The 22,136-nt window shown below is 37.8% G+C and overlaps 2 protein-coding genes across 2 annotated transcripts; both read right to left on the minus strand.

Annotated features, from left to right (window-relative positions):
- Window positions 1-21: 21 nt before the first annotated feature.
- LOC133287237 (casein kinase II subunit alpha-2-like) lies at window positions 22-11,628 on the minus strand. Its single transcript, XM_061484803.1, has 10 exons — window positions 11,366-11,628; window positions 10,667-10,796; window positions 3,702-3,896; window positions 3,304-3,461; window positions 1,773-1,863; window positions 1,570-1,635; window positions 900-982; window positions 604-667; window positions 430-498; window positions 22-244 (listed from the first exon to the last, which is right to left on the minus strand). Exons 1-10 carry the CDS (start codon window positions 11,449-11,451, stop codon window positions 188-190), a joined length of 999 nt encoding a protein of 332 aa, XP_061340787.1. The 5' UTR covers window positions 11,452-11,628; the 3' UTR covers window positions 22-187.
- Window positions 11,629-13,298: 1,670 nt separating this feature from the next.
- Window positions 13,299-17,429, minus strand: LOC133287596 (ribonuclease III domain-containing protein RNC1, chloroplastic). The gene is made up of 5 exons (XM_061485237.1): window positions 16,456-17,429; window positions 15,194-15,395; window positions 14,797-14,997; window positions 14,108-14,194; window positions 13,299-13,929 (listed from the first exon to the last, which is right to left on the minus strand). The coding sequence occupies exons 1-5, from the start codon at window positions 17,259-17,261 to the stop codon at window positions 13,612-13,614; spliced, it is 1,614 nt and encodes a 537-aa protein (XP_061341221.1). The 5' UTR covers window positions 17,262-17,429; the 3' UTR covers window positions 13,299-13,611.
- Between the last annotated feature and the right edge of the window lie 4,707 nt (window positions 17,430-22,136).

Consider the following 22,136-nt stretch of genomic DNA (forward strand, 5'->3'; position numbering starts at 1 on the left):
GAATTTCAATTTTCAACAATTGGCAATAATATTATTCGTCAACTGAATGTAATATTGTTACACTCCACAAGAAAACTAAACTATAATAAACATAAGGTAACCATAAGGCAGAATTTCAGCAGCTAGGGTATTATAAAACATTCCCAAATATATAAACTCAAGTTTATGGATCCATACGTAATCAAGTTTATGTTCTCATTCTGTTACTTTCTGCTGCCCTTACCTGAGAGAAATATGGATGTGCCTGCAAGTATTATACACCAAGATAGGAGCAAAAAGTTAGCGAACGCAACTTAAAAATTAAAAACTAATTAACCAAAATTAAAAATAAATAAATATTAAATCAAAAGATTATGAAGTATATGCAACATAAGAACCATGCTAAGGCAAATGGAAAAAAACTAAAAATTAATGAGCTCTTATCATCACCATTGCTTCTTTTGCTGTTAGCCTGTCCTGGTGATCATATCGAAGGAGTTTATCAAGAAAATCAATTGCCTGCATGTAAGACATAGAGAAAGAATTAAAATCTATATACACAAAATTGTTAAAATGCAGCATAAGCGCGGGGTCAATGCCAGATTGGAAAATTGCTTAAGTGACCTCGGGTGACACGAGATGCTGATTATCTGCATTGATAAATTTAGACCAGGGCTTGCGACTGTGCCTGCAGAAGAAAATAACAATACATAATAAATGATGCGATAAGGCAGTAATACTTCTTCGTTTATCTACCAAGGCAAAATAAAGTCAAAATAAAAGCAACACACTTCTAATGAGAGCTTGGAGAGGGATTAGGGAATATTAAATTTCCAAGGAAATATTTATGATAAAAAGTTTGGATCTACTAAATCAAACTTCCTCTTGAGATGTGCAGAAAATGAAATGGAGAATGATACCTTCCAACAAGTGCATCAAGTTGAGGATCAAGCTCTAGATGATACTTATTAAGATATGCATTCAGTTCATCAGTTCCAAGCACCTGCAGTTCACATAATAATAAATAATAACTATTAGAGGAAATACAATATAAAATTATTAATGTAACATCACCTAATAGCTTAAATTTTTGGGTTGAATTGATTTTTTACATAATATTAAAGCCTCTGTGATCAAGTGGTCACAAATTCAATCCTTACTACCCCATTCTATTAATAAATAATTAAATATTGTGGAGTTTCTTAGCATAGATAAGCGGCGCCTGTGCATTGTTCACCCTTCAAGTCCAATGAGATCTTGTGTGAGGAGACGTGTTAAAGGAAATATAATATAAAACCATTAATATAACATCACCTAACAGCTCAAGCTATTGGATTGAATTAGTTTTTTACAATAACTAATAATAACAACTTAGATATGTAAAGAGAAGTATCTCTAGAAAGGATCATTGGGAGGAGGCAACTTACTTAAATATGCTAAACAATGGTCCATGATTGAAGTATACTTAAAAACCCACATTAAAAACAGGAGAATACATCATAGTTTGGAACGAAAACATGAAATTATTTGTACATCATTAGCAAGATAATCAAACATTTAGAAATGATTGCAGACCACCATGGATGTTACCTTAGCTATTTTGACAAGCTGATCATGGTTGTCATGACCATAAAAGAAAGGTTCCTTGCGAAATATCTACACACAAAGTACAATGAACAAAGCATAACTCAGAATTACACAATTTTACTCATGTACGCACAAATTTAAACTATCTACATAATAATGCCAAGAGTATTTCATTATAACCAGTAGCTTATAGCTATAATTCTCACCATTCCAGCAAACATGCAGCCAAGGCTCCACATGTCTAATGAGTAGTCATAGTCTTGCAAATCAACTAGAAGTTCAGGTCCTTTAAAGTATCTGAGTCGAAGGCATAGCACACGACCATTGTTTTGGTCAATGACATTTAAAACTTGAGAAACCACAACTTATCCTCCAATTACAATAATACAAAATAAAGGTCTAGGAAAATTTAGCAATCATTTTTCCTTTGTCAAGTTTTAATACCTATGATTATAGGAACAAATATAAGCAAACGAAAACAAAATCAAATAAAGGGACCTGTGACAGAGCAAATGCTTGCCAAGAAATAAGCTAAGCATTGTCTTTTTACCATAAACCACATGCAAGACTACAAACTTGCAAGATGCTACTTGTAAGTGTTGACAGAAGTTTAGAGTGGGAATTGGGTTTAGGTGACCAGACAAAAGGGCAGCAGTTTGTTTTGCCTGGAAAAGACAAAAAAGAGGTGGGGACAGCTTGATGGAGTAAGCTAGAATAGTGCTAAACTCACGTCAAACCCTCAGTTCATTTAAATTCAACTCAGCAAACATTGTAGGAGAGCCTGTTACACCAAGTAAAGAAACCAGGGGGAAAATGCCTTGGGAATTGAAGACCATAAAACAATTAGTAGGGATTGGTTTATTCAAACGCCAGGATAATTAATATTGTAATTTGTATGTAACATTTATCTTGCATAAATTTGGGATAGTAGTTTACTGCAACCTTTTTGGGAGTCTTAAATGTCAGTACCTTCAGTCGCAAGAAAGGTCACACCTCAGTTAACCAAAAGTACCTTTCAGACCCATATTTTAATTAGAAAAATTGTGGTGGTGCTAAATTTTATGTAAGTAATGCACTCTTGGTTCATGACTTCATGTTTCCACAACTTCAGAATTACTTTATGGATGCACCAAAAGATTTAGACAATTTTCCAGCAATTTTTCCAATTTGAAAAATCCAAATTGGTGCATGCCTTACCAGTATTAATTTATGTGACTGACATATTAATCCACTCATTCAGGCTTTTCCATTTCTCATATGTCATATTTGCATTTAGAACCTATGAAACACCGACACTTCAAAAATCCTGACGTGTCGTGTCCGACACTTCTCGACACTCTCCGACACTCCAACACGCGTTGTAAAAACTCAAAAAATGGTTCAAAGGTTGCGTTGCGTTACGTTTTTAGTTCAAACTATTAGATTCGTTAAAATACGATTACTATTTTATTGAGTTTAATAGAAATATTTAGGATATCTTATGTTTATTTGCAAAATTGATGGGTATTATAAGTTTAACTTCATTTTTTCTTAAATTATTGAATATTAAATATAATATACACTACATTAATTAAAAATGTTATTTAATATCAAAACGTGTCCTAACGTGTCAAAATCTAACATTTTTTAGAATTAACGTGTCGGAGTGTCGTATCGTGTCATGTCACGTGTCGGTATCGGTGCTACATAGTTTAGAACTAGAGAATAGATCACGGTCTATTGGTCAGAGAAAGTTACCTTGAAGCCACACGAACATTATATTCCTTCCCAGGATGATAAAATTCAGCAAGACCCCAATCTATCAAGCGAAGTTTTCGTAACTCGTGATCTATCATAACATTATGAGGCTTGACATCTCTATGCATTATGCCTTGAGAATGGCAGTAATCCAAGGCCTGCAGTTCAAAACCAAAGCATTCAGGTAACAAGGAAAGGTTCTCAAGAGATGTTTGCTCAAATATTAAGTAATAATTTCAAGATACATAAGCAAAAAGCCTAAAGACCCTATACTCATAAACTAAATGCGGAATTAAGTTTGAAGCCTGATCCAAGACAAAGATACTCCAATATTTAAGGCAAGGACACACATAATGGAAGTCCCACTAATAGTACAGGAGATTGAAGAATCATATTACCTTAAGGAGCTCATATATGTAATAGCGGATGTCATAATCAGTCAAGGTCGGATACAAAACTTTAAAATCTGTACTGTTGACAAACTCAAATATCAAGCTAGGAGTTTTTGAATGTTGATCTCTGACAATATCAAGAAGCTTGACAATATTTGGGCCGCCACAAAGGTTCTGAAGTATCTTTATCTCTCTTTTAATCTGCAAAATGATGTTGAAGAGCTCATAAAGTAAGCAAAACACCTCAGAAGATTTCTGATACAAACCAACCAACCAGCCAAATACAATTTTAACAGCAAATAACAGAGAAATTTTGATCTGAATATTCAGCTTTCCATTTAATCATCAACGACAAATACAAATATGACAACTTAACAGAGACACTTGCAGAAAATTAAAGAAGATTACACTGAAATCAAAAGGAATTAACAATCCAGAAAAATAAAAGATAGGTGTGAGACAATTGGAGAGGTCTCACTCTCTCCCAAGATTCCAGTTCGAACAATATTCAGACTGTCCTCCTCGGGCACACATCCTTCCCTCTTAACCAATTTCCCCCGTAACCAACTTGCTCCCACACACCTGTATTCTGTTAGAGGGCATTCCCGTCAATGTCTCCATTTGGGCCACCATCATACCCACTATTAGCATCTGCACTTGGGTCAACAATATTGTCAATTGGGTCAACAACATTGCTACTTGGGTTAGTCTTTACATTTGAGGCCCAACATCTTCTATTTTTATCTCTACGGGCCCCCCCCCCCCCCCCAACACATTTTAGCACCTTGTCCTCGAGGCGGAAGTTGGGAATTAACTTTGAATTAAGAAAAAACCTCCCAAGTGTTTTGAAAATCAAACAAGTCGCACCATTTAATCAATACCTCTAATTGTCCTGTACTGAAGCACCGCCACTGAACCACAGAGTCTGGTTTCACTTGTAACTCCCAGTTTTCAGACAGAACTGATGGCAAAGGTTGGGCATTTGGAATAGACGTGACAGCGTGTTTGAGTAGGGAAACATGAAAAAACAAGATGCCCCTTACAATTTTCCAGCAACTGCAATTTATAGGCAGCCTCCCCAACTCGTTCCAAAATAGGATAAGGACCATAATATCTCAGACTCAACTTCTCATTAAGCCTCCTAGCAATTGTTAAGTCTATACAGTTGCAATTTGAGATAAACGATATCACCCACATTAAACTGCAGATCTCTGCGTTTCTGATTAGCATGGTGTACCATGTGGGCCTGGGCTTGTAACAGATGTTGCTGCAATTCCTATAATATGGAATCTCTTTCAGCCAAGGATTGGGATACAACATCAATAGCTGACACATAGCTTGTGCCTTTGAGCAGTGTTGGAGGGTCAATACCATAAAGTGCCTTGAATGGAGTCATGCCCGTAGAATCCTTATAGGTAGTGTTACACCAGTATTCAGCCCAATGTACCCATTTTGGCCAATGTTTAGGCTTTGGCCCACAGAAACAGCGGAGGTAAACTTCCAAACACTTGTTCATTACTTCCGTTTGTCCATTTGTTTATGGGTGGTACGTTGTACTATAATGAAGCTTTGTGCCTGAACTTTAAAAATCTCAGCCCAAAAAGAACTCATAAACAGTCTATTTCTGTCAGACACAATGGTCAAAGGGAAACCAAGCAACCTTACCACCTCTTTGATAAATAAATCCACGTCCCTTGCTGTATACGGATGTTTAATGGGTAGGAAATGAGCGTACTTGGACAAACGATCCACTGTCACGAATATGGTGTCCACTCCCCTAGTCTTGGGCAACCCCCCAATGAAGTCCATTGATATATCAGCCCATACCTTTGTTGGAATAGGCAGTAGTTGCAGTAAACCAGCAGGGGTCAGGTTCTGAATTTTACTCTGTTGGCAAATGGAACAAGCTGCTACATAATCCTTTATGCATTTTTTCATTCCTCCCCAATGCACCAAACCAACCAGCCTCTTGTATGTGCGAAAATACCCCGAATGTCCCCCCACACATGAATTATGAAACTCCTCCAAGAGTGGGGAAATGAATTTGGAACCCTTTGGCAGCACTAAATGGTCGTTGAAAAATAGTCTGCCCTCCCTCGGTTTGAACTCTTTGTAGGCAGAAAGGTCCACAATTAAATCTTGCACAATATTCCGCAACTTATCATCTTGTTGCACCTCCTGTTCCAACTGCTCAATACACTGGTAAACTGCATTTGGCACGACAGAGCATCAGCCACCAAGTTTTCCCTACCGGGCTGATATTTAATGTCAAAATCAAACCCAATTAATTTTAAAACCCACCTCTGTTGATCCTCCCCTAGTACCTTTTGCTCCAATAAGTGTTTTAGGCTCTTCTGATCTGTTTTCACAATGAAATGCCTCCCCATTAAATAATGCTTCCATTTTTGAATTGTAAATACTATAGCCATCATCTCCTTTTCGTAAACTGATTTATTTTGGGCTCTAGGAGAAAACCCCTGACTGATGTAGGCCAAAGGTCTATTTTCTTGCATAAGAACAACCCCAATACCCTTGCTTGACGCATCAGTCACCACAGTGGAAGTTTTGTGAAAATTGGGCAACGCAAGGACTGGAACAGTGCTCATGCAGTGTTTTAATTGATTAAAGGACTCCTCAACCTCATGTTCCACTTAAACTCATCCTTCTTTAGCAGGTTGGTTAACGGCTTGGCTATCTTGCCATAATCCTTAACAAACCGCCTATAATAACCCGTCAACCCCATAAATCCCCTCAATCCTTTTGCATCTTTGGGAATAGGCCAGTCCACCATAGCCTTCAACTTACTAGGGTCAACACTTATGCCTTCAGGCGAAATAATGTGCCCAAAATATTCCACATGATCCTTCCCAAAACTGTACTTCTTTCGATTCACCACTAATTGGTGTTGTCTTAACACTTCAAACACTCTCTGAAAGTGATCTTCGTGCTTAATTCTGCTTTGATTATAAATCAAGATATCATCCAAGAAAACCAAAGTAAATTTTCGCAAGAAAAGCCTTAAAATTTCATTCATCAAGGCCTGAAAGGTTGAAGGCGCATTAGTCAAACCGAAAGGCATTACCAAATATTTGTAATGCCCTCCGTGTGTCCTAAACACGATTTTTGATATATATTCTTCCCTCATCCTTATCTGGTGATAACCAGACTTAAGGTCTAATTTAAAGAACACCTTTGACCCTTCCAGTTCATCTAGCAGTTCCTCCACTACTGGAATTGGGAACTTGTCAGGCACGATGAGCTTGTTTAAAGCTCTATAGTCCATACAAACATGCTAGCTGCCATCCTTCTTTTTTACTAATATCACAGTACTAGAGTATGGACTAGTACTGTGCCTAATCCACCCATTACTCAGCAATTCAAAAACTAATTTTTCTATTTCTATTTTTTGATAGTAAGGGTACCTGTAGGGTCGAAGACTAGGCACTTGGTTCCCTGGTTTGAGATTGATCGTGTGGTCACATGTCCTTTGTGAGCGCAATGATTTGGTCTCCTGAAACAGGTCTTGGTACTCCAACAATAAAATCTCTAATCCTTCCTAGTTGGTATCCACCCCTTCCTCAATGCTCTTCTCTGTGCTCAAATAATATCCCTGTCCTTGATCATGCAGGGCCTTGATAATCGATTTGAAAGAAACCTCTGACCTTGACAAGGAAGGATCCCCCCTTATCACCACCTCAGTATCTCCTTGCCCAAAACGAAGGGTCATATCTCTGAAATTGGCTTTGATGTCTCCTAACTGAGTCAACCATTCCAACTCGAGCACCATGTCTGCCCTACCTAGCTCGAACAGGTACAGGTCCTGTTTTACTTATGCATTCTGAAACTTAATCTCCACACCCTTACATACCCCTTGACATTTGACCTTGTGGCCATCCCCTACCTCCACGTGATACACTGAGGTATCTGTCACCGCCATCCCTAATTGCTCCACCACAGCTGTCCTTATGAAGTTGCTAGACGCTCCACAGTTCACTATTACTACGACCTTCTGACCTGAAATTTTTCCCCAAGCCTTTAAGGTTTGGTTTGAAGTGAGCCCTAAGAAGCTATTCATGGAGAGTTACAGCTCTTTCCGCGTCATTCACTGCTGGACTCACGGGTAACTCTTCTCCTTCGTCGTTCCCTTCTTCTTCCTCCCTGTCGTTATCGTCAATCAACAGAAGATGCAGTTGTCGAACTTGACACTTGTGGTTGGGGTTCCAACGCTCATTACACTTAAAAAAAAGCCCTCGATCCTGCCGGTCGTGGAGTTCAGGCTGGGTTAGCTGTCATCCCTAACCAGCGAAACTCTCCGCCGTGTGATTTCCGATAGCGGAAGTAGCCTCCTTCGTCGTTGAACCTTCCTTCTGGTTTTTGTTTGGGACATTTCGAGTAGTGGATAAGTCAACATTCGAATGGCTAGGGCTCAAAGCTGATACACGATTTGGGCCCGGGTTACTCACATTGTTTTGGCCCACATTTGAATTACCCCATCCTTTTCAGTTCGGCTTGAACCTGAACGTAGGCCCATTGTGTTGCAACTGGAACCCTGAGCCCAATTTCTTGCACCAGGTCCCCAGCCTTCGTCTCTCCAAACAAGGTTTCTCTTCTCAATCTTCAAGGAAAACTTCATCATCTCCATCAAGCTAAAGGGACGGAGACATCAGCAACTTCTCTCTGATGCCGTTACGCACACCGTTCAGCCAACCTCCCTTTAGTAATTCTTCCTCTTTGAAACGCAATGCTCCCACCATTTTTTGTCGAACTCCGCTCAGGACTCTGCCACACTTCCACTCTATCTGAGAGTGTAAAGTGCTCTGTACGAGTTATCCAATGTCTCTGGTTGAAAGCGGCTGAATAGCTCCTGTCGGAAAAACACTCATGCAACATCCGGGTTGCTCACCAAATGGAGTGCCTCCCTTTCTAGACACACCAACATTGCAACCAATTTTTCCTCCTCTGCCACCCTATTCACCCCAAAGTATCATTCCATTTTGCTCAACCAACCGAAAGCATCCTCACTGGAGAACACCGGAATCTCCAAGCGTCTGGTTGTCGGGGCGTTAATGGTAAAACGCCTCCCAATTCTTAGATCGTGTGGGCCTGCCTCATCGTCTTCCAGATTGTTTTCTCCATCACCGAAGCGACTCTGTCTCCTCTTAGCCATATCATCCAGCCTCCGGATGATTTTCGCCATTCCCCGTTAGCTTCAAGTCTCTGAAGAACTTCATCCTGTCGAACACTACCTCTGCGCAACTCCTCTTCCAAATTCTTCAAACGATTGTCCATAGTTCGCATAAGAACCATCCCAAGAACTTCTAGATCGGAGCTCTGATACCAATTTGATACAAACCAACCAACCAAATACAATTTTAACAGCAAATAACAGAGAAATTCTGATCTGAATATTCAGCTTTCCATTTAATCATCAACAACAAATACAAACAGTGACAACTTAACAGAGGCACTAGCAGAAAATTAAAGAAGATTACACTGAAATCAAAAGAAAATTAACAATGTAGAAAAATAAAGGTGTGAGACAATTGGAGAGGTCCCACTCTCTCTCAAGATTCCAGTTCCAACAATATTCCAGACTGTCCTCCTCCAACACACATCCTTCCCTCTTAACCAATTTCCCCCGTAACCAACTTGCTTCCACACACACCTATATTCTGTTAGAGGGCATTCCGGTCAATGTCTCCATTTAGGCCACCATACCAATTATCAGCATCTGCACTTGGGTCGGCAATATTGTCAATTGGGTCAATAGCATTGCCCAGTCCTTACATTTGAGGCCCAACATCTTTTATTTTTATTTCTATGGTACATCTGCCTTGGTGGGTTCGTATCAATTTCAAATGGCATAGTGCATCAAACAACATAAAACTAAAAAAAAAAAAAGTATTAAAGCGGGGAGGTATATTAGTATTACTAAGTCCAACAATACGGGGATGCACTTTCTGCTCCAAAAATTGAAACCAAGGTTATCTTGGTTCATGGCCTAAATGATTTAGTTCTGGTTTGTCTAGAAAAATTTGTTTTGAACAATTATGATGATTTACAAAATGTTGCAGAACCAGGTTGCAGAGGACCCACATCACGTCTTGCTTGACCCAAGAATGAATCTTTTCCCCCTTTCACTTTTTTCCTTTTAGAAAAAAGAGTTGAGACAAGCTTCACCCACTCCTCTGGATATTTTAGGGTGACATCGCCCTTTTTCAACAAATTTTATCAAGTATGAAGCTCCTTTCTCACCTGAAACCCTATATGGTTGTCTCCATAACAATGTTATGTTATATAATTGAATTATTATGATATCAATGTTGCGAATCATATCATCATGCCTTTTATTTTTTTATTTTTGATAGAAGCCTCATGTCATACATTCATATTCTGTAAAGAACCAATTCAACCCAAAAGCTTAAGCTATTGGGTGAGGCTATATTAATGGTTTATATATATCTTAACACGCCCCCTCACACAAGAGCTCACTGGGCTTGAAGGGTGGAAGATGCACAGGCCCACCTACCTGTGCGAAGAAAGAAATTCCACTAGAAAGAAAGTGGGGGGCGGTGAGGATCGAACCCGGTACACCGAGGCTCTGATACCATGTAAAGAACCAATTCAACCCGAAAGCTTAAGCTATTGAGTGAGGCTATATTAATGGTTTTATATATCTCAACATATTCTTTGTGTTAAAAGCTGATTATATTATGTTTAATGCCTTCTTATAATGAATTTTAGGTTACGCTTTATTTTGGAAATTATTGCTGTATAACTATGACCAATAGCTCACAAAAATGATTATGAAGTGTGTGACAAATCCGTTTGTGTAAAACTGTAATTGACATTACTCATTGTACGGCAGATTTTAGGAGAATAATTCTGATAAAGAACCCCTGGCTGGCTGAATTCATAGTCTGCAGGTCCCCAGTAAGGGTGGAAAGCAACACAAATGAAAAAAGGATTACCTTTTTTTTCTTGACAGGCTTGAGAATCTTGATTATACAGCGCTCATTGTTATTAACATTTATGCCTTCAAAAACCTCACTATATTTCCCCCTTCCCACTTTTCGCACAACCTCATAATCCTCTTGATCACTGAAAAAAGAAGAAGCATACGGAACATTGAAAAATAATATTATTGGAACAAAAAAAAAAGGATTTGGGTAATTAAGGCATTATCCTTGCATCAAAAGGTCCCAAAACCAACCATTCCATTTAAACAAAAGTGAGCCAAGAATTAATACATATCATGCAAGCAAACCTCGCTCAGCAAAATTGGCAAAAATAGTCATAAGGATAATTCAAAGAACAAATTCGATCAATTAACTTTGCATTACAAGGTGATCCTCGACCAGCTTCTCTCTATCCCAACCACATAAAAGCTAAGCAAAAGCATGAGATCCAATCAAAAGGATATGACTACAACAGAAACGGCATAATTGCCAATTTCCCATCCTCCAGTTAGTTAGACAAAATGCTAGATAAAATTGTTGAAGCTATTGGAATTTAAAATGAACGAGGAAGAATACAACAAAACAACAGTTAAAAAACTATACACACAATCTAAGATTCCTACAATAAAACTTCTTTTCATTGTGTATCGTACTCTTTGAGGTTCAGAAACAATAAGATAGGAACAGAGAAATTAGGGTTGGGAAAATTACCCCCATTGAACGGTGAGAGACTCGTAATCCCAGTATTCTTTGGGACGAAGAACATTGACATCTGTGTAGACACGCGCCTTCGACATGGCTTGGCGCTTCGACTCTGAGATCCCGACTTAGTGGTGATTAATTTTGGTGCGATGGTTGTGGTGGTGTTAGTTTCGCTAGGAGGTTGGGTACAAGGTTTCACTTCACCACCTAGCAAGAAGCGTAGTAGTAGTAGTAGTATTAGCAGTGTGATGGTTCCTAAGCATATCTGTCATGTGCTCATGTCAGCCTCTGCCTATCGACGCTTAATAAAGCCGCGTTTGGTCCCGTGTTCGTTTAAAATATTCTGGACCGGGTATTCTTGTAGGTCCCGTGTTCGTTTAAAATATTCTGGACCGGGTATTCTTGTATCCGAGCATATATATATATATATATATATATATATATATATATATTTATGGGCAGGATATCCGGGTAAAATGATCCTGGCCCATATATATATATATATATATATATATATATATGAGGTAGGATCCTTTGACACCCGTGTCAAATTTTAATTTTGACACCTCAGAATTTGACACTCATCTGAGAGTCGTTAGATCAAAAAAGATCGACGACTCTGATTCGTAAGCATGTGACATCATTGATTTTTTGTGATCTAACGGCTCTCAGTTGAGGTGTCAAATTTGACACTGGTGTCAAAAGATCCTAACTATATATATAGGATCAGGATCATTTTACACCAGTGTAAATTACACTCTCAATCTTATCCGTTGATTTCATTTATATCTAACAGCTCAAATTTTTTAGAAATGTGAGTCATTGGATAGAAGTGAATCAATAGTCAAGATTGAGTGTAAGACTTCTAAGTGTTACACCGGTGTAAGAATATTCTGCCCCATATATATATATATATATATATATATATATAAGGAAAAATGTTTATCCTTTTAAATAACACAACTTATATCATTTCACTTCACAAAGAGGTGGGACCCACATCTTTATATTTTTTTGTCCACTCTCTCTTTCTTTATCTATCTCTTTCTCTCACTTAAAATGACACAACATTACATCCTTTAAAATGATACACATTTTTCCCATATATATTTTCACTGTGATTAAAAATAGAAAAAAATAGGATTTATGCATCAGTGATCATAAATGAGAGGAAAACAATTTCTAATTTTAGGAAGGATGTATTAAATGTTCAATATTCCCATTTTACAGAAGATATTTTCCTTGTATACATGATACTTACCAAATCCATGGGTCTGCGTTAAGAATGTAACAAAGTGGCAATTAATGATTCGTCCTAAAAATATCTTTCTGCAACCCATATAAAAAGATTCTTACCTTTTTACCAAAAGAAATGTCTTGTGAAAACTAACACGGCTGGGTTCATCACACAACAAAGGCAACCTTTTCAATCAACCGAAACGCCTTGTAGAATTTCCTGTCAGCCAAAAAAGAAAATTATGGTAGATTATCACGGTTTCTCGAACTATACTTGATTTGTTTTGTGTAGGTATCAAGTTAAATTCTCAAATAATCATACCAACAACGTTTTGGTCATCATGGTTTTGCTCCATGGTCTAAGCCAAGGAGAATTGAACGAGTCGTCCAAATAGGGGTCACAATTCATGTGAATGTTGTGTTTGTATCTATCTAAATTTACACGCATGAATATATTCATGTTAAGACCTTTAATATATACACGACCCTCTGATTTTACAAATTGCAACGGCATAACACAAATAACTTGCTAACTTCAAAATATAAAGCATATTATGTGAATTGACATAATATGATAAATAACCTGAAAGAAAATTAACCTGAATAAAGTGTCATAAAGCATATTATGCGAATTGACATAATATGATAAATAACCTGAAAGAAAATTAACTTGAATAAAGTGTCGTGTTTGTATTAACACGCAGTACGATACAAATTTTTTCATATGATTTTTTACCAATATAAACCCGACACAAATATGAATATAGATCATTCGAATATGAAAATCTCATATTGTGTAGTAAATTGCCACCCTTAGTCGCAAGATTAGTAAAATACAATGACTTATATATTGAGCAACTTCCAAAGAAGAATCTGCAAATCAACTACAACTAGGCGGATCAAACCATCATATGGAAAGCCTGAATCAAGGGGGTAGAAAAGAAAAAACAAAAGAAAGAGGTTAAAAAAAAAAAGGAAACAGAAGTGCTTTTATATTTATGTCACTATTGTCTCCATATCTAGACTTCTTTAGGCAGGATCTGCTCAAAGTCAAAAACCTCAAACATCAGACGTCTCACATCACGTTTACCATAAACAAGATATGAAAGCCCATGAAGAGCTTGTTGAACAGCTGTGGTGGTTGGGTTTCTTTTTCTCCGGTTGTGCTCATAAGAGTCTTGAACCTTCTCATCATATATAACAGAACGGTGGAGATGTTTGGCCCTCAAATATTTTCCACAATACTTGTTCATAAGAAGGCGACGGTGTTTCTCTTGTAGCCACAACCCCGGAGCATCTAAATGCTTCATCAACAATCTTTCAGCCATCACCAAATCCTTCAGAAAATAATAAAATAATAAAACAAAAACATTATACAGTATCCAATGAAGAAGAAAAATTTAGATTCTAAATAGAAGTTGAGTAGTAAATATATGATATATCCCATTAACGAAACTAGAGTGTCATTCCAGAAATGCAGTCAAATTGTCCTATAGACAATACAAAGAATAGTACCTGTATCTTTTGGCCAATGTATTCTAATCTCTCATAGCAAAATCGAGGATGCTCAAATTTGTACTTCGATGGATGCATGAAACAAAGCTGCAATTAGATAAGACGTTCAACATCAGAACTTATAACAAGCCAGGGAACTTTCAAACTTCTCACTACCAAATTTATATCTTCCACGGAGGGGTCTCAGAAGGTCCAAGTTGACTTCATAATCAAATATATTGAGTATTATTTCCTACCTAAAGTCCTACACTATTAATGTGCTTAATATTTGGGTTGTTTTAAGGCAGGACTTTGTTGTCATGAAGTAAACAGTGCAGAGATGACCCCAAATACAATAAAAATTAACTATCAATGATTTTGCCACCCCTCAGTACTTTGCTTCTTTTAAATTTACCTTCCTAATTTCCACATAAAAATCTTGAAAGTATAACTTTAGGTTTAATAGCTATGCATCTATGACAAACAAACCATTAAGGCTTTAATGCTCATTATCACTAAACAACTTTGATGCCATTTAGTGTAAAGCCTGAGTAGGGACAAGTAGAAATGTAGAAGCATTAAGATTTGTTTATTCAAAGATAAATCAAAGATATACCCAGCCCAATCCTAGGAAGGGCAGTCAGATCTGTGGTTTTGACAGCCTGATAGGGCAAAGGGAAAAGTAGAATGAGAGGCAATAGTAGAGCTACCTGCAATCCAAGTCCAAGCTCTATGTTCCTGGCTTCAGTAATTTCTGGAATTCTGTCTGTCATTTCTAGTGGATATCCGAGTGTTTTCATAACTTGGGGTCTGCTATCATAATCCCAAATATTTCCTCTGAACCGATGCATACCTGGTGGAACACAAGCTCTGAACAGCCTTGGATGTGCAAACAGAGCATCTGCAGGAGGCTGAATGAATAACAGCAAACATCATTTCCATGTCTCCATCTAATAATAAAGTATTCTGTTGTAGGACAGGAATTTTGCATCGAAATTTGGGAAGAGTGCAGAAAAACACAGTTGAATATGTGCCTAATATATAGATCTTTATGTGCTAACTTATTTTAAACAAATAATATTTTAGCCCAAGTTATATATAGCTTACCTTATAAGTAACCATATCTTGCCAGCTTAACTTGCCTTCAAATTCGGTAGATACATGATCCACATCTTCAAGCTGTCTACGCAATCTAGGCTGGCAATCATCAGCATCAGGATCCATTCCAAAGACTTCAAAAATAACACGATACACTTCTGGCATACCAAAACATAGATAGATTGCCCCAAACAAAGCCCAAAATACTGACCTGCCATAGAATAAAAAATGTGAAAATGCAGAACAATTCACTTCAGAAATAGATTATGGGCTAGCAACTCCATTGATTAAGATGGTTCTGCAATAAATTGATAACCTAATGCAATAAAAATATCATCCAGGAAGGTATGTATTCAACATTTTTGTCTTTTCTTTCCTAGATCATCTTTAGACAGTTGGCTAGCCAAGCATCTTATTATTTTGAATTCATTAATCATCAAACAACTTCAATTTGAAAAGGGGATGGCACCAGATACATAGGTCATTGATCTGATAAACATTTATTTAAACCTGTACTTGATATCACAAACTGGTGGTTCATATTATGGATGATGATTAGAGAGAAACAAAACATCAAAATTTGATGTCAGAGAGTTAACCTAAGTGTTCATGGATATAAGTCCAAATTTCTGTCAGCCATTCTGCTTGAACCCAAAACAACATCGACATAATTTTCAAATCTGAATTCTTTATTCATGAACACCCTCAGCACAATTGCACATTGTATTTTCAAATATCATTCAAAAGGATACCAAGAGAGGGAAACTGAAAACCATATTAAGCAACTCAAAAGCAAATATCAATGCAAAATTAATGCCTGAGAAGAAATGTATATGTTAACCTAATAAATCAATTCAGTTTGGCCAGTCACATGAAATGGTCATAGACCAGTCGTATGACACCTATCTAGCTGACCCATCAATAAAATTTCCCAATGCGAGAAGAAAATAGCTAATTCAAGACATCAGACTTCCCCTAGAATGTGGGCATATTGTTATTTTTTATTTTAGTTTGCAGATTGTGGGCATATTGCAGTTCTTATCAGAAATGACATTGTTCCAGATAGGCAGAGAGTATTTGCTAGTGCAGTTACAAAGCCATAATCTCAAATTATGAAGTAACTTGGAAGAAAAGGCAATGACAAGTGACAACCACGTTATCCATTAAGGCAAAACTGCACAACTATGGGCAAGAAAATCACAAGAAAGAATAATAAGAGAAAGAGAGAGAGGCAGAGAGAATTTGTAGTGGAAGTGAAAGTTAAAGCTTACTTTACAGGTCCCTCCCTGTCCTTTCTCACCATCTTATCGATATCATCATATGGAAATATCAAATTCTGCAAGCTAGCGGCTTTAATCCACTGGGGCAAGCTTCTCTTCCCTATAAACCCAAACACTCTCTCCCTCATTGGACCCGGTGATTCCCTCGGATACCTCTGCAAGAAGAACTCAGCCAACGCCAATTCAAGCACATACTGCCCTAAAAAAACCAACCTCGAATGCCCTGACCTCACGTGCCGTGCTTTCGTTCTCTCACATGAGGGGTGCTGAAAAGCCAAGTACAACAAAGTATCGAATTGTTTTGCGGGGTTATCGTCCCCGAGCATTTCCGATGGTTCAAGTGAGTACCCAAGAGCTTGTTTGGCTTCGAGCAAGTACTCCTCCATCCACGTCTTATCAGCATTGTTGAGTCGCGACGAAGGCAAGCAAGAACTCAACAAGGGGAACGATTTCAGAGACAATTGTGGGCTATTGAGAAACCTGTCTGCTAATTTTTTGTCATCTAATGGGGGCCTTAAGATGTACCTCCTTGGGGGTCCCTTATTCTTCGGGGAAGTGATTTTCTTCCGTTCAGCGAGCTCCTTCAGAAGTCGATGAGGACTGTTCTTAGGGAGTTCCTGCGGCGACGGCTCTAAGGCCACTGCGAAAATACGAAAGCTTTGTGAAGTGGGGTTTCGAGATTTGGAGTTTCTGATGAAAATTTTAATCGGGAACGGAGAGAATGAGGATGCGAAAGAGTAGTTGGAGGGGAAGGAGCATGGTTTTGAGGAGAGTAAAAAGGAGGAAGTAAGTTCCATTTGCGGAAGCTAACTTTGTGAAGGTGAGCTATAAACATTTAAGACGATTGATTCGTGGTAGTGTGTATCGGTTTTGACACCATAGATGACAGGGTTTGGGGCATTGGGTTGCAGGGTTTTGGACTCTCGGAGAGTTAGATAAGGTGAAGCAACGTGCCCTTCGTTTAGCTGGTTACTTACTTGATAGATATTTCATATTTTATTTCGCGTTCATTTCTTTTCTTTAGCCCATAACCAAGCGGTGCGTACTCTTAACAGAGATTAAGAAATATTTATTTTTTGGGTAGATTATATTTACAACCAAAAGAGTTTACAACCACTTAATTATTATTAAATTAATTTAAGAAAAAATATTTATCTTTTTAAAAGATGTAATTTTGTGTCATTTTATATCCTAACCGTTGATTTTCGTCAATCGATAGTTATAATTTATTGTGAATTACTAATTAGTTAATAAATTTGACTCAATAAATTATAATAGTTGATTGAAGAAAATCAATAGTTAGGATCTAAAATGACATAAAGTTATATCCTTTAAAAAGACAAACATTTTTCTCATTAATTTATTAATCAACGTTCATAATCTTCTCATATCAATCTCTAGTTTCACTCTTTGTTCTTTTCTTCCATCTTTCTCTCCCATCTTCGAACGTCTTTTGTGCTCTTTCATAGTGCAAATCTACAATATAACCAAGTGCAATCACATTCAACGTGTAGGTGCAACACTCCAAAGTGTATATATGCAGTTGAAGATAGATAGAGACATTGTTACGAGCCCAACCACTGAAGACTCAGCCCCAGCCACCGATGGCCCAGCCTTGGATACCATCATCTCCAAAAGACCTATTGGAAGAAAAGGAACACCAACTTGGATGAGAGATTATACTTGCAAATGAGGAAGGGAACAGAGGAGTCAAATTAGCTAGCAAGTAAAGCAGTGAACCAATAACAAGGTGACAAGTGGGATATGTGGTTAATTGTATGATGGAAACGTGTAACAAAAGAAGATACATGTCAGTAAATGGGTATAAGTAGCATATTGTGAAAATGAAAATGGTTATCTGAGAAATAATATCGAAGTTCTTTCACTTTTCCCTATTTCAATTCCTTTTCCCTCTCAATTCTCTGATACTGTTGTATCATGTGGTGCTTTCATCTTCGAACTCCAAGAGTCACCGTGAGAATTCGGGAAGTTGCTGATGAATTGTGCTCTGAATTTCAGTCGAAAATTAACTCCACTCGATCTGATGTCACTCAGAAACTTGACCTGCTTACAAAATAAGTTCTTGGCCTTGATGCTCGCCTAGGAGAATTCATGTCCAAGACCCATAACTCCACACCAACTAGTTCAAAGAATCACAATTCAAATTTTGACCCAAAGGTTACCCGGTTTCGCTCACCAGAAACGCCATAGCAGAGAGTTACTAAGTCCATCAAGATTGAAATTCCTTTATTTATTGGGTCTAATCCCAATAATTGGATCTTCAAAGCTGAAATATTTTTCTAAATGCACCATGTTCCATCGTGCATGAAGGTACAACTCCTGGGGATGAAGATGGAAAGTCAAGCATCGTCATGGTTTCAATGGATGTTTACCACTGGTTTGATTTCTCAATGGGAAGACTTTACTCGTGCATTGCGCCAAAGATTTGAAGCTTCAACATTTGTGGTTCTCAAATGAGCCCTGTCAAAGTTTTCCCAATCAGGTACTTTGATGGACTATATTAGGGATTTTGAGTCTTTATTGAATCAATGTAACATCCCCAAATTTCAAACAATTTTTAACAATAATAAAATATTCCTGTAATAGAGATATTGATGACGTGTTGATGAGTTTCTTTATTTCTGGCCTCTACCTGACCTTAGGAGCAATTCAACTTCAATGGCCTACATCCCTTCATCATGCTATGCAACTTGCACATGCATTTGATACCTATCATGACCAATTGTGTTCCTTTCTTCTTTCAAACCAAAAGAATACTTCTTTCTCCTCTAACAATGGCACTACAACCCTTCCTAAAACCAATTCAACTTCCACCTTCAATCCATCTACCACACTCAACAATATAATCAAACCATTATTACCTCAACCATCCTCACTGCCTATTAAAAAGCTTTCACCTGAAGAGATTCATAGAAAAAGGGAACTTGGCTTACGTTATACGTGTGAAAAAAATGGAATTCCAAATACAGATGCAAAGCCAAAATGCTTCTCTTAATGGAAGATATGGAGGATGATCAACAAGAAATGGAAGAGGAGATTCTTTGGTCACCTGAGCCCAGGGATGTTCCTCAAGCAGCTACTATGCAGCTAGGGGTATTCATCAACCGATCCAAACCGATTCAAACCGCGGTGATCGAACCGAAAAATCGATAACTGAATAAATCGAAAAACCGAAAACTGAAAAAAACCGCAAATTTTAATTGGATTGGATCGGTTTTTGGATGGATTGATGAAAACCGATCCAATCCAAACCGATCCAATCCAAACCGATCCAATATATTAATTTCCCTCCACCTACTTAGGTCTTTTTCCCAATTATAGCCTAAAAATTTCTAAACCCAAGACCCATTGAGTATCAACCAAACCCAAGAAAAAATCTAGTCACATCTCATCAACAAAATTTTATCTTTGTAGAGTTTCATACCTCATTGCCCAAAAAAAAAATTATATTATAGTTTACTTATGCTTTTGTATTTAAAAAATAATAATTTACAAAGCCAATATATATACAAAAGATGTTATTTGCATAATAATTATGAAATAAATTTTAGGATTTTCAAAAACCGAAAACCGATCCAATCCAAACCGAAAAAAATTGGATTGGATCAGATCGGATTTGAAAAAAAATCCAAACCGAATGGATGATTATATGATCAAACCGAAGGGATTGGATGGGATGATATTTGCTTCCAAAACCGATCTAATCCAGACCGCGAACACCCCTATATGCAGCCAGCTCAAGAAGCTACTATGTTTTCCTTAGCAGGTTCTTTTAATCATAGAGCCTTAATGCTGAACGCATTGATTTGTGATCACAATGTATGCGTGTTGGTGGATGGATCACCAAAGTATCCAAGAGTTGCTATCCCGAACCATTCAGACACTCGAACAACACAGGTATGTGCATAAACTCCTTGGTTATTCGTTTTTCATTGAATACAAGCATGGTTCTTCGAATATAGTTGCTAATGCACTGTCAAGGCAGTTTGAGAGTAATGATGTTGGCTCCTTGTTGCCTTTGTTATCTAAACCACAATTTGGAATCCTTGATAGCATTAAGTCTGAGAATATATCTGATCTAGATTTAATAGCTTTACACCAACAGTTAGCAGAAGGGATCCTGATTGATCCTTCCCTCACAACAAAGGATGGTATTTTATACCATAAAAGACAATTTTATTTGGGGTCTTATTCAAGCCTGAAGGAAAAACTTATTGAAGAGGCCCATTCTATTCCTTTGGGTGGACATGTTGGATCTCTCCGTACATTCCTTCATTTGTCTGCTTCATTTCATTGGCAGTATATGAGAAAAGATGTTACTAGCTTTGTTCAGCAATGTATCATTCGCCAACAAATCAAGACAACTACTTCAGCACCTTTGGGGTTGCTTCAACCTTTACTTGTTCTCGAAGCTATCTTTGAAAATTTTTCTTTAGATTTCATCACTGGTGTACCTCAATCAAATGGTCTCTCTGTTATGTTAGTGGTGGTGGACCGTTTGTCAAATTATGCTCATTTCATTGTATTGGGCCACTCCTATACAGCAGCAACAATAGCTAAAATATTTTGTGAGCACATTGTGAAACTTCATGGCTCTCCTCACTCATTGGTTTCTGATAGGGATCCAATTTTCACGAGCAAGTTTTGGTAGAAGATGTTCTCCTAGAGTGGTACCATGCTCAAAACCAGTTCTAGTTATCACCTACAAATGGATAGGCAATCTGAGGTGACTAACCGTTATTTGGAACAGTACTTAAGAGCATTTTGTGCTGAACAACATCATAAATGGTCTTCATTCTTATGCTGAGCTAAACTCCATTATAATGCTTCGGTTCACTCATCAATTGGCATGTCCCCATTTCAGGCAGTCTATGGGAGGGTACCCCCTTCAATTCTCCATTATCCTCGTGGCTTAGTTACAATTGAGGCCTTAGACACACTCATCTGCCAAAGGAATGACATCCTATTAAGTCTTAAGGATAATTTGTTGAGAGCTCAAAATAGGATGAAGAATCAAGCAGACAGACATCGTCAGGACTTACTCCTTGCCGAGGGTGATTTGGTATTAGTCAAATTGCAACCTTATCGTCAACTTTCAATTGTTCGTCGTTCACATCAGAAGCTTGCTAAGCGCTTCTATGATCCATTCGTTATCAAGAAAGTAATTAGCCATGTTGCATACCAGCTAGATTTGCCAGCCACATCCAAGATTCATCCCACGTTCCATATCTCGTGTTTGAAGCCTTTTCGTGGGACACCAAGTATGCATTTCTCTCCTCTGCCATCTCACATTATTGACAATAAACCAGTTCAGAAACCTCTTGCAATCTTGGCATCTCGTTCCTCTCCAATCTGTGGTACTCCTCAATTGCAGTACTTGGTTTAATGGACTTACACCATTCCTTAAGATGCAACTTGGGAATCAGCTAATGACTTGCATTCTGCATATCCAAACCTAGACCTTGAGAACAAGGTCTCTCCAAAGGAAGAGGTAGTTGTTACGGGCCCAACCACTGAAGACTTAGCCCTAGCCACTGATGGCCTAGCCTTGGATACCATCATCTCCAAAAGACACATTAGAAGAAAAGGAACGCCAGCTTGAATGAGAGATTATACTTGCAAATGAGGAAGGGAACCAATAACAAGGTGAC

This window comes from Gastrolobium bilobum, unplaced genomic scaffold, assembly GCF_033153095.1.
Source record: "Gastrolobium bilobum isolate Gb01-03AN ecotype WA unplaced genomic scaffold, APGP_CSIRO_Gbil_v1 utg2810, whole genome shotgun sequence".
In the NCBI taxonomy this organism is placed as follows: Eukaryota; Viridiplantae; Streptophyta; class Magnoliopsida; order Fabales; family Fabaceae; genus Gastrolobium; species Gastrolobium bilobum.